The sequence below is a fragment of the Schistocerca cancellata genome, chromosome 4, assembly GCF_023864275.1.
Source record: "Schistocerca cancellata isolate TAMUIC-IGC-003103 chromosome 4, iqSchCanc2.1, whole genome shotgun sequence".
Taxonomy (NCBI): Eukaryota; Metazoa; Arthropoda; class Insecta; order Orthoptera; family Acrididae; genus Schistocerca; species Schistocerca cancellata.
The window spans coordinates 237,147,837-237,164,626 of NC_064629.1; the positions used below are offsets into that span (position 1 = coordinate 237,147,837).

General features: G+C 39.2%; 1 protein-coding gene across 1 annotated transcript in view; it reads left to right on the forward strand.

The window, feature by feature from the left end:
* Positions 1-16,790, forward strand: part of LOC126183504 (uncharacterized) — a 307,076-nt gene that overhangs the window by 261,774 nt on the left and 28,512 nt on the right. The window contains exons 7-10 of the mRNA XM_049925549.1: positions 2,998-3,159; positions 4,431-4,498; positions 8,973-9,053; positions 9,672-9,833. Coding sequence (XP_049781506.1) covers positions 2,998-3,159; positions 4,431-4,498; positions 8,973-9,053; positions 9,672-9,833 — 473 coding nt within the window. The remainder of the gene's footprint in view (positions 1-2,997; positions 3,160-4,430; positions 4,499-8,972; positions 9,054-9,671; positions 9,834-16,790) is intronic.

Sequence of the window (16,790 nt, forward strand, 5' to 3'; positions counted from 1 at the left end):
ATTTAAAAAGTTTTTGAGATTCCCCAAAATTTCATCTCGTGCTAAAAGTTGATATGAATCAGATTGTTGATTTATGCTACAAAACAGATTAGTTCCAAACTAATGAGAATTTGTGCATTCAGAGAACGGGCTCGGTGCAAAGTCTTCAATGATTTACAAATTTGGATCCTGACAAAGGACATACCAGAAAGTTCTGTAATGTTATAGTCCTGTATAAAGTCAATGAACGGATCCGAAACATTCAGTCCAGTCCTTTGTGGATAATTCTGGTGTTAGAACTAAACACTGAGAAAAAGCTGAAATTTTAAATTTTGTTTCTAAAAATTCATTCAAATTTGATCATCTCAATAATATGAGATACTGCTTCATCCACCACAGTCATGAATGATATTGAAATAACTACTCTTAGTTTCGGAAAATAATTCTACAGGTATATACTCGAAGTGAAAAAGATCTCTCGTTCACCACATTGGCAGATCAGTTTTCCGTGTATGATACAAGAAATGGTATATGTATATACCACAATCAGTCTTAATGTTGAAGGAATATTAATCTTGTGACATTTATTAATTAGGGACACATTTTGAGCTACTACTGCTCATCATCAGGCATTATTATGGCATGGAAGTCACATATATTTTTTGTGCTACTAATATTATTAACTAGACCACCACTAATTTGTTTGTTGCTGGGGTCTTAATTACACTTACAGTATGTGCTAATATAGTCAATCGGCAAACTATACTATATGCACATATTATTGATTACTATATTGTAGGCCATACAAATGGAAACAAAAGGAAGCATCTTTACCAATCTATGAAATTATTGAATTAATATGCCATTTTGCATAAAATACACTTTGGTACTAGTCCTTTTCCTGCCTCATACATGACCAAGAAAACAATTCTACAAACTCAAGGACAAGACCATTTTATTGACAAGTAGGGTGATACGTAGTTCATCACTATAGGAGTATATGATAACAAATTCAGACCAAATGAAACGTACATCACAGGAAAGAGTGCTCAAGCAGTTGCATCAACACACAGTGTACCTGCCCCTTCTCTGCGGAAATGCAGGCCTGTATTGTGTGCAAATGGCATCCCGTGATACTGTTCCAAGCATCTTGCACCTTCTGTTGCAATTTGGTGACGATGGTTCTTGCAGGCTCTAGGGAACAAGTAATTTCCTGCTTCGTTATGTCCCTTATGGGTTCAGTTGGCAACATATCTGATGATACTGCTGGCCAGGGCAGTTGTAAACAATGTTGCATCACAGCAGCTGTATGCGGACATGCATTGTTTTGCTGAAAAAGAACACCAACTTGTGGTCCAAAAAAAAAAAAGTTGTATGGGGATAACAACCTGCCTAATGTAGTGGGCACTGGTTACTTTACCTGCAGAAATACCAAACGAGACTGCGAGTTGTAACTGATGACCCCTGCACTATGAAGCCTGTCGTGACTTGTTGTGTGTGGATACACTTTATAATAGGCTGTTCACCAGGTCTATGCTGTACACATGTACCTGTACATCCATCACTCCCAACAGACAGAACATATTGTCATCACTGACAATATCAGAGTGCTATTGCACCCTCCAATTGACCCTTTCATGACATCAGAGTAGCCCTGCTTGGTGATGGTGTGGTGTCAGTGCTAGTCTGGCCAGAGTTGCACATGATCTTAGTCCTGCTGCAGACAGAGTTCATGACGGTTCTTGGTGAAACAGCAGGTTCTACATGTTATGCTGAAAAAGAACACCAACTTCCTGTCAAATAAAAGGCAGTTATATGGGGATGATAACCTGCACAATACAGTGGGCACTGGTTACTTACTGGATATGCGACCTGTACTATGCCCAGAACCTGATGTGTGCATGTGACAGTGGTCCACAGAATACTGCTGACAGCAGTGACACACTACTACATTGTTCCCAATATGTGCAGCAACCTGTCGTTACATCCATCCAGCTTCCTGCAGGCCCACAAAGCAACCCTGCCCAAATGGTTGAAGCTGTCCAACAACTGTGCATCCTCATCGGTGGGGTGTGGTTGTAGCTTAGAATGGGTGTCCCGCAAACTGTTTTCACCTCTACACATAGTACAATCACTGCTTTCAGAAGTAGCACAGTTGGCACATATCACTGCTGACTGTGACAAGTGAATCTCTATCATTACAACCCTTCAGCATGCACATATTATACCCTGGTGCCACAGAACACTGTGTTCTGGGACACCAGGTAATAACATGGGGTGTCACATTTTTTCTTTTTTTTTTTTTTTTTCAGCAATGTATTTATTTAGAATTCCTTGTTCAGATGTACTGACATCCTTTCTTACGAATGTTTAGTTAGCTATTTATGAAATCATCTACTTGGATCTAGATAGTGTAGATGAATTGTTCATCTTGCACAACATTCTCTGTGCAAGGTTACACAAGGTTACATCGTAAAGACTGGAATAAAGTTAAGTCAAGAAACATTAGATGTTAAGCAGCTTTGAACAAAAATAAACTTCATCAATAATGTAATAGGTGAACACACATGGAAAGAAATACTCTCATGGTCATATGTTCCACTGAAGCATGCATGGCACTCAGCAAACAATGAAATGATGATTTAAAAAATAGCTTCTGGTAATTGTGCTTTTTGCCCATATTTGATAGTGATTGTGTGAGTATTGCAGAGAACTTGAGTTTGACTTACTTCTTAGGGTCAGCAGTGCAGATAAACTTGCCAGAGGGAAAAATGTGTACCTTGATCTGAGATTTGAACTATCTGCGCTAGTATGTTACGTAATTGAACATGGATGAAACTTCAGACAAGTATTTTGTGTATTCTGCTATCAACAAGAACTCGCATGTTTTGCAGGGAATGCTGTATTTACAGCATTCATATGTCGGTGTTTTGTGAAGTGTAAAATCTGAAACCAAAGTGTTTCCTTGCTTCGCTTGTGACTGATGAGAGAGAGAACTCCAGCACACATTTTGTGCAGGTTCCCTACGTGGGCCCAGGGCCGCTGGCAGCAGCTAATGGTGGAAGGGAGCACGGTGAGCTACCGTGATCACACTCGCCTGCAGACTTACACAATGCGCTGCCTTGCAGAACCAACATCAGTGCTCCCCGACAGATTCCCAGTCTTTGTCCGTACACACTGGTAAGATATTTTAATATAAACTCGGAGCTGCTTAGTGTAAGCTAGAAAAGAGAGTACCTGGGAGTTTACAATATGGAGAACTCTTTATTTGCTTCATATGCTGCCTCCTCTGACAAGCAGTATAATTCTCATAATTATCAGTTTGACTTGTACTTCTTCTCGTGGCCGCTCATTGCATTTCCACTGCCAACTGCTCCTAATTCAGTATCGAGTTGTTGTTAGTTTTGTTTGCTGTGCACTCCCATTCTAGATCTGTTTCAAACTTTCTTGAACTCCGGACTTCCGATTCTTTTCATATTCTATTTAATGTCCTTGACCGGTAATTAAAATATATTTTATAATTACATATATTATGTAAAAATTACGTGGTATGTAACACACGTAACAAAAGGGCATATCAGCTTACTTCACTATTTCGATAATTATCAGAAGACACTTATAAAAAAGCAAGTTTTATTATTATTACATATGCAAGGGAAGTTGGCACGGCACACAGGAGTTACCTTTTTCCATCCATTTTTGATCCAAGGTAAAACAGCAGGTTCATTGTTATGGAAGGCAGACAGACTTACAGCCGAATGAAACCCGCGCTCCATAATAAAATGTCTGGTGTCTCATTTTGTAAAGAGAATACAATAACTTCTACAATATTATTTCAGTGGTACAGGGTGACGCACGAAAAATTGGCCCCAAGTACTAGACTGCTCATTGTCACCCACCAATCGTAATCTATTGTTTCGAAGTTATTTGCATTAGCTTATTTGTTATTTCTTTGCTGCCTAATTATTACACGTTTATTTATTCTGCTGATGGCGGTCAACAGATTGTGCGTAATTGTTGAGCAGTCTGTACTTGGCTGGTTTTTTGTGCACCATCTTATATTATTTCACTGCAATCAACCACATAACGCTACAATTGGCTAAAAGAGGTTTTGCAGAATCACAAAAAATACTTTCACAAGTGTGTGAGAATTTTGTAATGAATAAAAACTCTTTACTCCAGAGGGGAGGCAAGTGCCACCTCTTGGCACCTACTAATTTTCAATTTTTCATAAAAGCCATATGCCATGCACATATGAACGGTGAATGAGTAAAAATGAACAGTTCCCAAAAAAGCGTGATCACCTTAAACTAGTTCCCAAGGATGAAAGAGTTTGCCCATCGGTGGGGATGGTGATGGTGATGGTGATGGTGGTGGCTGTAGCTATTTAATTTATGATGAATGCCTTTTTTCTCTTCTTTGCTGAGTATGACTTTCTTTTTTCTCATTAGTGGAGAAGAAATGTACAACTGCATATGGATGAAGCTACGTGGCATGAATGTCTTGGAATTTCAGCTAGGTGAGTTCGTATTCTATAATGCAGCATATAATATTAGTTGATTACTTTCTGAATAATACTGCCATGTTGCTCTTTTTTTTGTCTTGCTGGTGACATAAAAATGTCAGTGTAATTGCTGTGCACAAAATACCAAATTTTGTTCTGCAGGAATGTAAATTTTACTACTTGCAACATTATGACTGCCAAAATCAAAATATATTGCATGGATATACTGTAATTTGTGACATTTCTCTTTAACTCCCATGAGCACTGTGAGGCTTGTTAGAGACTCGTATCTTGACACTCCATGATGTAATGATGCTCAGGGAGGCCAAAGATCTGTAAAAGTTTTTTTTTTCTTTTTCGAATGTATGTTGAAGTATTCCAGAATGAGATTTTCACTCTGCAGAGGAGTGTGCGCTGATATGAAACTTCCTGGCAGATTAAAACTGTGTGCCGGACTGAGACTCAAACTTGGTCTGGCACACAGTTTTAATCTGCCAGGAAGTTTCTTATGTTTAAGTATGTAGAAAATTGTTGCCTCAGTTCTCCAAAAAATAGTTACTAATGTTTCATTGATGCTCACATCCTTTTTCTGATAATCTGTAAGAGAACTTGAGATTGGTGAAAAGTGTTGACAACCTGCTATACAGGGTGAGTCACCTAGTGTTACCGCTGGATATATTTCGTAAACCACATCAAATACTGACGAACCGATTCCACAGACCGAACGTGAGGAGAGGGGCTACTGTAATTGTTTAATACAAACCATACAAAAATGCACGGAAGTATATTTTTTAACACAAACCTATGTTTTTTTAAATGTAACCCCGTTAGTTTTGTTAGCACATCTGAACATATAAACAAATTACATCCAGAGATATTGTAACCTAAAGTTGACGCTTGAGTACCACTCCTCCGCTGTTTGATCGTGTGTATCGGAGAGCACCGAATTACGCAGGGATCCAAAGGGAACGGTGATGGACCTTATGTACAGAAGAGACAGGAACAGCACATTACGCCCACATGCTAACAACTTTTTATTGGTCTTTTTCACTGACGCACATGTACATTACCATGAGGGGTGAGGTACACGTACACACGTGGTTTCCGTTTTCAACTACGGAGTGGAATAGAGTGTGTCCCGACATGTCAGGCCAATAGATGTTCAATGTGGTGGCCATCATTTGCTGCACACAATTGCAATCTCTGTCGTAATGAATGTCGTACACGCCGCAGTACATCTGGTGTAATGTCGCCGCAGGCTGCCACAATACGTTGTTTCATATCCTCTGGGGCTGTAGGCACATCACGGTACACATTCTCCTTTAACGTACCCCACAGAAAGAAGTCCAGAGGTGTAAGATCAGGAGAACGGGCTGGCCAATTTATGCGTCCTCCACGTCCTATGAAATGCCCGTCGAACATCCTGTCAAGGGTCAGCCTAGTGTTAATTGCGGAATGTGCAGGTGCACCACCATGCTGATACCACATACGTCGACGCGTTTCCAGTGGGACATTTTCGAGCAACGTTGGCAGATCATTCTGTACAAACGTGATGATGTATGTTGCAGTGCTCTCCGATACACACGATTGAACAGCGGAGGGGTGGTACTCAAGCGTCAACTTTAGGTTACATCATCTCCGGATGTAATTAACATTTTACAATGCAACAAACGGCACTGATTATGTATTTGTTTATATGTTCAGATGTGCTAACAAACCTAACGTGGTTCCGTTTAAAAAAGCGTAGGTTTGTGTTAAAAAACATACTTCCGTGCATTTTTGTATGGTTTGTATTAAACAATTACACTAGCCCCTCTCCTCACGTTCGGTCTGTGGAATCGGTTCATCAATATTTGCTGTGGTTTACAAAATATATCCAGCAGTAACATTAGGTGACTCACCCTGTATACTTTTTTAAATACATCAAAAAATAAAAAATAAACTCTCTGCCTCTGTATATTAATGCAGTTTTGAGATCAAGAAGGAACGAAAAAACATAGATACTAATGTATTCACAGGAGAGCACTCCATCTTCAGGCCACAAGTGGCCCATCAGGACCATCTGACTGCCATGTTGGCATCAGCTGAGGATGTGTGTAAGAGGGGCGTGTGCTCAGCACAGTGCTCTCCCGGTCGTTATGATGGTTGTCTCTGACTGGGACCGCTACTATTCAGTCGAGTAGCTCCTCAATTGGTATCACGAGGCTGAGTGCACCCCGAAAAATGGCAACAGCGCATGGCAGCCCAGATGGTCACCCATCCAAGTGCCGGCCATGCCCGACAGTTCTTTACTTTGGTGATCTGATGGGAACTGGTGTAGCCACTGTGGCAAGGCCATTGATTCGTAGGAGAGAAGAGTGAAAAATGACACTTTATCCAAATAAAGATGGAAGAAATTTAACTGCTGGACAAAATGAGATTGATATGTATACAAATCATAAGCAACTCAAGTTTTGCAAAGTGTAATGGCTCTATTTGAAAAAGGGGAGGAAGGGATGGAGGAAAGACTGTCAGCTTGAATAATAAATTTTTATTCTTGTTGTGATGGGAGGCTGTAAGCAGGTAGTTCATTGAAAGTTCCCGGAGTTGCACTGAACTTCTAAAAAATATGCATCTGTACATGAAGCATGAGGGATGTAAGAGACTTAGTCCATTAACCACCTTACATATTACTGGACAAGAAATTCATTTAGGGTTCCAGAGGTGAAGGGAGACAAATCAATGAAAATTAATGAAGGAATAATAGCAGCAGATATACAGTAGGTGTAGAAATCAGACATGGTGCTGGTTGAGGTACTAATCTGATCAGTCACCACTTTACAGGCATCCCACAAAATACTTCTTCCTTCTTAGTTTCACCAAATTTTTTTCTGGTGTCTCCAAAGTCACCCTAATGTGATGTAGTGGAATGTGTGACTGACTCAACACTGTGAAGACCAGCCACCAGGAGGCTAAGCCGGCACCTGCAGAGGGTGCCAACAACATGGAACCTACTTACATCCACGCTCCACGTGACAGGGAAATAGTTCCCACAGTATTTCTATGCGGGCAGCTGTATAAGTCGGCAAAAGGACAGCAGTCGGGCTTAGAGAGCCTTCCCTAGTCCAGGTGATGGGCGCTGCTCACCCTATCGGGCAGGATTGCTCTCAAAATTCATCATTTCAGACAACCGCCAGTGCCAGAAGTCATCAGTTTTTCTCCCAGATTCTCAAGCTGGCTGATATGCAGGGACGTTAGCTTCTGCAGCAGCACAATGTGTTCACTATTAGTGATCCTATTCTGAATAGGACGTTTTGGCTTCTTCGACCCAAGCTCTAAGTTCTCTCCTATTGAGAGTTCTCATCCTTGGACTCAAGACATACCAGCATGAACTTAACATCTATCCAGTGATCATTGCCAAACTTAGTGTCCAGCAAGTGCTTGCTACTAGCTTTTCTCCAGACAGTACTTTTCTCGGTGAACTTAGTCTCTGACCAGTGCCTTTGGATCTCTGCACCTGTTTGGCCTTATTGTGATCCACAGTTACTTTGTACTTACTGTGTTACACTTGTTACTGTATTCTTGGCTTCTACTTCCCTGCTGTTGAAGCAGTTACCTACTTTCGAAGCAGCTATCTTTTTGTTCAATAAATGTGTTGTATCTTGGACAGTGTTTCTTTTGTCGCAAAAGTGCAACAATTCACAGCAGGATAATGTCAGATGGAGAGGTAAGGGATCTTCACAAGATTATTGGGAACAGTTTTCATTGGTTTCTACATCTTGTCACCTTAAAAGAAACACTGCAGCTGGATTTCAGTCTGTTTCACACTTCTGCAGGCTGTGAAGAGTTCAGAATTTTCCCTGGCTGTGTGTGGCAGCATCACTGCAGCTGTGCTATGTCACTTCGTAAAATGCCAATGACAACAATATTAAAAGAAGCTACCATGATGAATATTTTAAATTTCAAAGCTAAAAAGGAAACAGTGGAAAGTCCAGAATGAAATAACAGTAATATGGAAAGGATAGATTGCTACTCACCACATAGAGGAGCTATGGAGTTTCAGATGGACACAATGCAAAAGACTGCTAAAATATGTAAACTTTCAAAGTAAGTCCTTCTGGAGTATAAAATGCACACACATTCACCCAAGCACAACTCGCACACATGGACTCTGTCTCTGGGCACTGAGGCCAGGCACTTAAGGGTACCAAGCAGAAAACTTATCCAAATAATTCATTGAAGCAATGCTCTCAGTTAGCTGCTAATCCTAGTAGAATATATTAGGTTGTTTTTTTTTGCTGTTTTAATATATTTTTATAATAAAAATGTAAAGAATAATTGATGTCGCACACAAATGTTGATGGAAAAACCTTGCAATTAACTTGAATTATTATTTATATAGAAAGTGAAATGCTTGTGCAGTCAAACCATGTGAAAATTAATAGTAGTAGTAGAGTAAGTAGATACAGTACAATTTGTGCGCAATATGAAATGATTTGTTCTGTTTCAGGTGACCAGACGTACGCTGCAGCTAATCACAATCTCTGCTCTGATTCGAATTTTAGAAATAGAACTTGGATAACTCAAGGAAGTAAGCATCTCTAACATTTGTATGCTAATTTTTGATTCCAAAGATCTTCTGGTCCAACTTCCTTCATGCTAGTATCTACCAGAGAAAATAAAACGGTCAGATCACAACTACTGAAAATATAGGCCAGGAAATAAACAGTTGCAGGAACTTTTGACTGCTATTGGTTGTGCTGGTGTAGGTGGAGGTTGATCATGATTGTCATAGATTAAAAAAATACTACTTTAATCATAGGAGAAAAGCATTTACACACAATTCTTGTCCTGGAATGTTTGTTCCTTTTCATTTTACATTTAAGTGTTTTGTGTATTTTACTTCACAATTTCTGAATAGGTACTAGCATATTCCATGACTGTCATAAATAAATAAATAAATAAATAATGCAATGAAAATTAAATTTTACTTTCTGTTCTTGTTTAAAACTAAATTCATGCTCTTCTGTTCCATTGAAATAGTCCAGCTTGAACTATTGAAATATTTCTATTAAATCTGTGCTTTACTGAGAGTCCTTTCACCTGATATTTCAGCACCAATAAGTAAGTGCAGAGTTGCAGGACAGCCTTATAAATAGTTACGTAATTCAGAAACAATTATTGAATGCATTTCTTTTTACTTCCTTAGGGCTGGACCGCATGCAAGAGACTCCATGCCCAATAGCTGGGAAATACACTGGATTAATTCCAGATGCTGTTGGCCTCTGTGCTAAGTTGTCATCAGACTGCAACTCACCTGATATTATGTACTACACTGTATCAGACTGCACACAGAGTGAAATATATGAAGGTGAGCCAATTACTGTGTTAAGTCTTTTGGTTTTGTTCTCTGTCATGAAAGAAGGGGAAAACTTAACTTCAGAATTGTAACACCAGATTTTATTCCAGACATCTTATTATGTAAATGCTAAGATACTGGTTAGTAGGTCACTAGCTGGTTAGACTCAAATTTTGCTTGTAGATTTAAACTATCAGAGAATTTTGTTTCACTAGTTCCATCATCACTAACTCTAATATTCATTGAGTCTCCTGTGAGGTAAAACTGAATACACACAGATGCTGTGCAAAACAGAGTAACTGCTTTTTATTTGAACTGTCCTTTCATGGGTATGACAACACACCCTACAACTGTAGTTCAGTTGTATACCATTCTGTATGCATCTGTTAAATCCCTCCCAGTCTCATGTGAATTTTTAATGGGTTTTAATAAAATATTGTTTGGCAATGGCACTGCTGAAACATTTGTCCTTAAATGACACATTTTCAAATAGCTTTAATACATTTATCATGTGTGTTATTTTTTATAGCACTCTGGCAGTATGAAAGTCACATAATGAATTCCACATATGTAGTGTCAAATTTTTCAGAAACACCTTAATGCAGTGCTACCATAAGTATGGAAATAATTGTTGTAGAAATGGAGGATGTGCACATATTTGCAACTACATCCATTTAAATCATTCTCTGTCAGGTAACACTGTCCATGAATAAATTTTCTGTTTCATAACAATTGGTGGTGATTGGCCATTTTGTGATGAAGCAACATTTACAATTGATGGCATTTGGCAAATTTGAACAGATCTACATTATCCTAATATGCTGAAAAGTTTGCAGCATTATTTCTTTAAGGTTGTTGAAATATTAATTAGTATATACACTCCTGGAAATTGAAATAAGAACACCGTGAATTCATTGTCCCAGGAAGGGGAAACTTTATTGACACATTCCTGGGGTCAGATACATCACATGATCACACTGACAGAACCACAGGCACATAGACACAGGCAACAGAGCATGCACAATGTCGGCACTAGTACAGTGTATATCCACCTTTCGCAGCAATGCAGGCTGCTATTCTCCCATGGAGACGATCGTAGAGATGCTGGATGTAGTCCTGTGGAACGGCTTGCCATGCCATTTCCACCTGGCGCCTCAGTTGGACCAGCGTTCGTGCTGGACGTGCAGACCGCGTGAGACGACGCTTCATCCAGTCCCAAACATGCTCAATGGGGGACAGATCCGGAGATCTTGCTGGCCAGGGTAGTTGACTTACACCTTCTAGAGCACGTTGGGTGGCACGGGATACATGCGGACGTGCATTGTCCTGTTGGAACAGCAAGTTCCCTTGCCGGTCTAGGAATGGTAGAACGATGGGTTCGATGACGGTTTGGATGTACCGTGCACTATTCAGTGTCCCCTCGACGATCACCAGTGGTGTACGGCCAGTGTAGGAGATGGTTCCCCACACCATGATGCCGGGTGTTGGCCCTGTGTGCCTCGGTCGTATGCAGTCCTGATTGTGGCGCTCACCTGCACGGCGCCAAACACGCATACGACCATCATTGGCACCAAGGCAGAAGCAACTCTCATCGCTGAAGACGACACGTCTCCATTCGTCCCTCCATTCACGCGTGTCGCGACACCACTGGAGGCGGGCTGCACGATGTTGGGGCGTGAGCGGAAGACGGCCTAACGGTGTGCGGGACCGTAGCCCAGCTTCATGGAGACGGTTGCGAATGGTCCTCGCCGATACCCCAGGAGCAACAGTGTCCCTAATTTGCTGGGAAGTGGCGGTGCGGTCCCCTACGGCACTGCGTAGGATCCTACGGTCTTGGCGTGCATCCGTGCGTCGCTGCGATCCGGTCCCAGGTCGACGGGCACGTGCACCTTCCGCCGACCACTGGCGACAACATCGATGTACTGTGGAGACCTCACGCCCCACGTGTTGAGCAATTCGGCGGTACGTCCACCCGGCCTCCCGCATGCCCACTATACGCCCTCGCTCAAAGTCCGTCAACTGCACAAACGGTTCACGTCCACGCTGTCGCGGCATGCTACCAGTGTTAAAGACTGCGATGGAGCTCCGTATGCCACGGCAAACTGGCTGACACTGACGGCGGTGGTGCACAAATGCTGCGCAGCTAGCGCCATTCGAGGGCCAACACCGCGGTTCCTGGGTTGTCCGCTGTGCCGTGCGTGTGATCATTGCTTGTACAGCCCTCTCGCAGTGTCTGGAGCAAGTATGGTGGGTCTGACACACCGGTGTCAATGTGTTCTTTTTTCCATTTCCAGGAGTGTATTAATATATATATATTAATATAATAATAATAATAATATAATAATAATAATAATAATAATAATAATAATAATAATAATAATAATAATAATAATAATAATAATAATAAATTGATACAATTTCTAAACACAGTAATGAAAAACTGGAAAACCACACTTAATATCCAAACAAATTCAGATAACATCACATCACAGCCAATACAGATTAAGCGTGGAATATACCAAGGAGACTCATTAAGTCCTTTCTGGTTCTGTCTTGCTCTGAACCCACTATCCAACATGCTAAATAATACAAATTATGGATACAATATTACTGGAACATACCCACACAAAATCACACATTTGCTATACATGGATGATCTAAAACTACTGGCAGCAACAAATCAACAACTCAACCAATTACTAAAGATAACAGAAGTATTCAGCAATGATATAAATATGGCTTTTGGAACAGACAAATGTAAGAAAAATAGCATAGTCAAGGGCAAACACACTAAACAAGAAGATTACATATTGGAGAACCACAGCGACTGCATAGAAGCGATGGAAAAAACAGATGCCTATAAATACCTAGGATACAGACAAAAAATAGGAATAGATAATACAAATATTAAAGAAGAACTAAAAGAAAAATATAGACAAAGACTAACAAAAATACTGAAAACAGAATTGACAGCAAGAAACAAGACAAAAGCTATAAATACTTATGCTATACCAGTATTGACCTACTCATTTGGAGTAGTGAAATGGAGTGACACAGACCTAGAAGCACTCAATACACTTACACGATCACAATGCCACAAATATAGAATACATCACATACATTCAGCAACAGAAAGATTCACATTAAGCAGAAAGGAAGGTGGAAGGGGATTTATAGATATAAAAAACCTACATTATGGACAGGTAGACAATTTAAGAAAATTCTTTCTAGAACGAGCAGAAACTAGCAAAATACACAAAGCAATCACTCATATAAATACATCAGCTACACCATTGCAATTTCATAACCACTGCTACAACCCTTTAGATCACATAACATCAACAGATACAAAGAAAGTAAATTGGAAAAAGACAACACTACACGGCAAGCACCCGTATCATCTAACACAGCCACACATAGATCAAGACGCATCCAACACATGGCTAAGAAACGGCAATATATACAGTGAGACGGAAGGATTCATGATTGCAATACAGGATCAAACAATAAACACCAGATATTACAGCAAGCATATTATTAAAGATCCCAATACCACAACAGATAAATGCAGACTTTGCAAACAACAAATAGAAACAGTAGATCACATCACAAGCGGATGTACAATACTAGCAAATACAGAATACCCCAGAAGACATGACAATGTAGCAAAAATAATACATCAACAACTTGCCATAAAACATAAACTAATAAAACAACACGTTCCCACATACAAGTACACACCACAAAATGTACTGGAGAATGATGAATACAAATTATACTGGAACAGAACGATTATAACAGATAAAACAACACCACATAACAAACCTGACATCATACTCACCAATAAAAAGAAGAAATTAACACAACTAATTGAAATATCCATACCCAATACAACAAATATACAGAAGAAAACAGGAGAAAAAATTGAAAAATACATCCAACTGGCTGAGGAAGTCAAGGACATGTGGCATCAGGATAAAGTCGACATTATCCCAATTATACTATCAACTACAGGAGTCATACCTCACAATATTCACCAGTACATCAATGCAATACAGCTACATCCAAACTTATATATACAATTACAGAAATCCGTAATTATTGATACATGTTCAATTACCCGAAAGTTCCTAAATGCAATATAACATATACCATACAGTTACAAGGAAGTCACGCTTGACCGAGGTCCGCGTCACGTTCCATTTTTAACCAGACTTAAGTCTGAGAAAAAAAAGTCGATAATAATAATAATAATAATAATAATAATAATAATAATAATAATAATAATAATAATAATAATAATAATAAATATATTAATATAATAAATATATTAATATAATAAATATATTAATTAGTAGATGACATTTAACATTAACCTTAATGACCCTGTTGATGGCTTAAGTTGTCACCAGTTTCTACGACATATCCTTTGTAAAATATTTGGTCAACACAGGATGCTAATTAAAATATGATTAACTTTTACGCTGTGCATGGTGGATGATGATTTGAAACAATTATGAAAACTTTGAAGTGCTGACAAATAATGTACTTTTCTGTTCATGTCATGTCATTTGATCATGCGTGAACAGAATTTTTTTGTGAATCTAACTAAGGAGTAATGTCAATATGAGAAACGAGGATTCGTTTGATGTGCAGTGATATTGCATATTAAATGTACATGATGGTGTAAAGGAAGACCTGAAAAATCTCATATTATCAGTGCCCATTCTGTATAAATGAAATGTTAAATGCATATGTTTATATATTCTTGTTGAACACTTGTTGTAAGGTAAATGGGTAACCATGTTGTCAATAACCTGACAAAATATATAATGTCTTGTTTAATGTAAAAATCATGAATTATTGTTCATCAGTGTTTGAGTGAACTCCGTTTGGCAACTCCTCTTACCCAATTAATGTTAATTGTTGGATTAATTTTCATAGGAACTCATAAAATTAATAATTTATGTTATTTTAGAATTAATATCGCAACTGTAGAAAACCATTATTTCGAAGCCACTTCATTGTACTGTATTTACTAGTAAATAAAATATATATCCGAGGCCTCTTTCTATATTCTGGGGAACCCTTTGATTAATTAACAACATAGTAGAGGGCTTACTGTATTGCATTGTCAAGTTAATAAAATGTTAAATTAATAACTTCAGCATTATCTGGAGAAAATAATAATTTAAGGTAAGAACAGAGTTTACGTGCTCAATGGTGTGTCCTCTAATAAGATATTGGTGAAGTATTATTTGTTTGTTTTTTACTTTTCAGATACCATTTTTCAATATAAATTTTAATCAAAATTCAGTTCATATTTTGTAGTAAATCTAGATTTAAATTTGTAGGAACTCATCGCAGGAGGAAGAATCGTGATGCTCAGGCAGCGACATACCCTACCAACAGTGCTACCAGTGTAACTGTTATTCCAGAGCAGCAAAGGCCTCAGAACACGTTTTCTGATCTTGAAGGAAACACACCTGATGAGACAATCACTCAGTCAAGCACAAATATGATGAACTATTTCACAAAAACATTGGGATCAACTGTCCCTGCGTACAAGCATTATGGAAGTCCCACAAAAGTTGAGGAACCAACCACTATTCTTACCTCTGAAACAGATGAGGTGTATGATCCATGGGAATTTCCTAAAATTTATGGTCTCCAAAAACCATTTTCTAATACAACTATTTCTGTACATACAAATAATTCAGCAACCTTTAATAGCAAACACAATTATAATCATGTCAGAGAATTCAGAATGTCTGTCCGAACTTCAGAGAGCACATCTCCATTGAGTGATGTCAAAGGCAGGTCATACTACCCTCCTCCTTATCGCACTTATCAGCTTAACCCTCAAAGGTCCACACGTCCAGTAGAATTTGATTACTATTCTACACGAAGAAACATGGGAAGTTCTCAGAATTTAAAGCCTACTCAAGATGGCACAAGAATTGACCCAATTCAATTCAGGAATCCATGGTTTCCTTCAAACAATGCAAATCCCTATGCACATGCAATGAGAAGAGGAGAGGTGGGAACTACAGTAAATTGTGATTTGTTCCCATGTGCAGGTAGTCAAGCTGAGTTTGACTCTATGGCAAGAAATTTGGGTAGGCATCATAGTGAAGCAGACAAAAGATCAGAATATGCTCGCCATAATGCAGGTAGTGTATGGGCAACAGACGATCGTAATCATGAAAACAGGGGCCACCAATTCAGAGCACACCAGACTGATCAACCTAGGCTGTATCATAATGATAACCTATTTAGGCCTACAGGCAGTCAAATGCATACAACTAAAGATTTTAGGAGACATTCTTACAGTGATAATGGTTATATCTATGATGGAGTTTCCAAGCCTTTACACACTACCTCAACTCCTGAGGGTACTGATATGTATAATTCCTTTTCTTCAAATTCACACACAGTCTCTCTCCCAGTCTATAGTACAGAAAGACCAGCAATTCTGCCTATAAGAAATGGTCAGAAGATGTTAAGCCAAGATGATTTGCCTGTGCATCATAATAGCAGGCTGCTACCTACTCAACTACAAGGTCAAGAGACTTTATTTCATGGCAACAGTGATGCAACAACTGAAGCAAAACATAGTCTTAAACATGACATAGGACCTGAAAGTTCACATACCTCATTTTATAGGTCCAGAAGTGACAGACCAATCGCTACTAATCAGCCAGTGTATCATCTCACTGGAACTGTCCCCATAAAAGGAAATGACAAAACTGGAAGTGAGAACAGAAATGATCCAGGAAAAATGAGACAGGCTGGCTTTGAATTTCAAAGTGGGTTCAGAGAACATATGGAAGCTATTAATAATGGGAAGGGTGATAGATCTGGAAACAGATTCAGCCCCAGTAACTTAACTCCAAGGAATAATTTCAGGAATGGTAAGCCTATTATTCAGGAAATACCTATTGGGCATGACAGAGTGTATCTTAGACA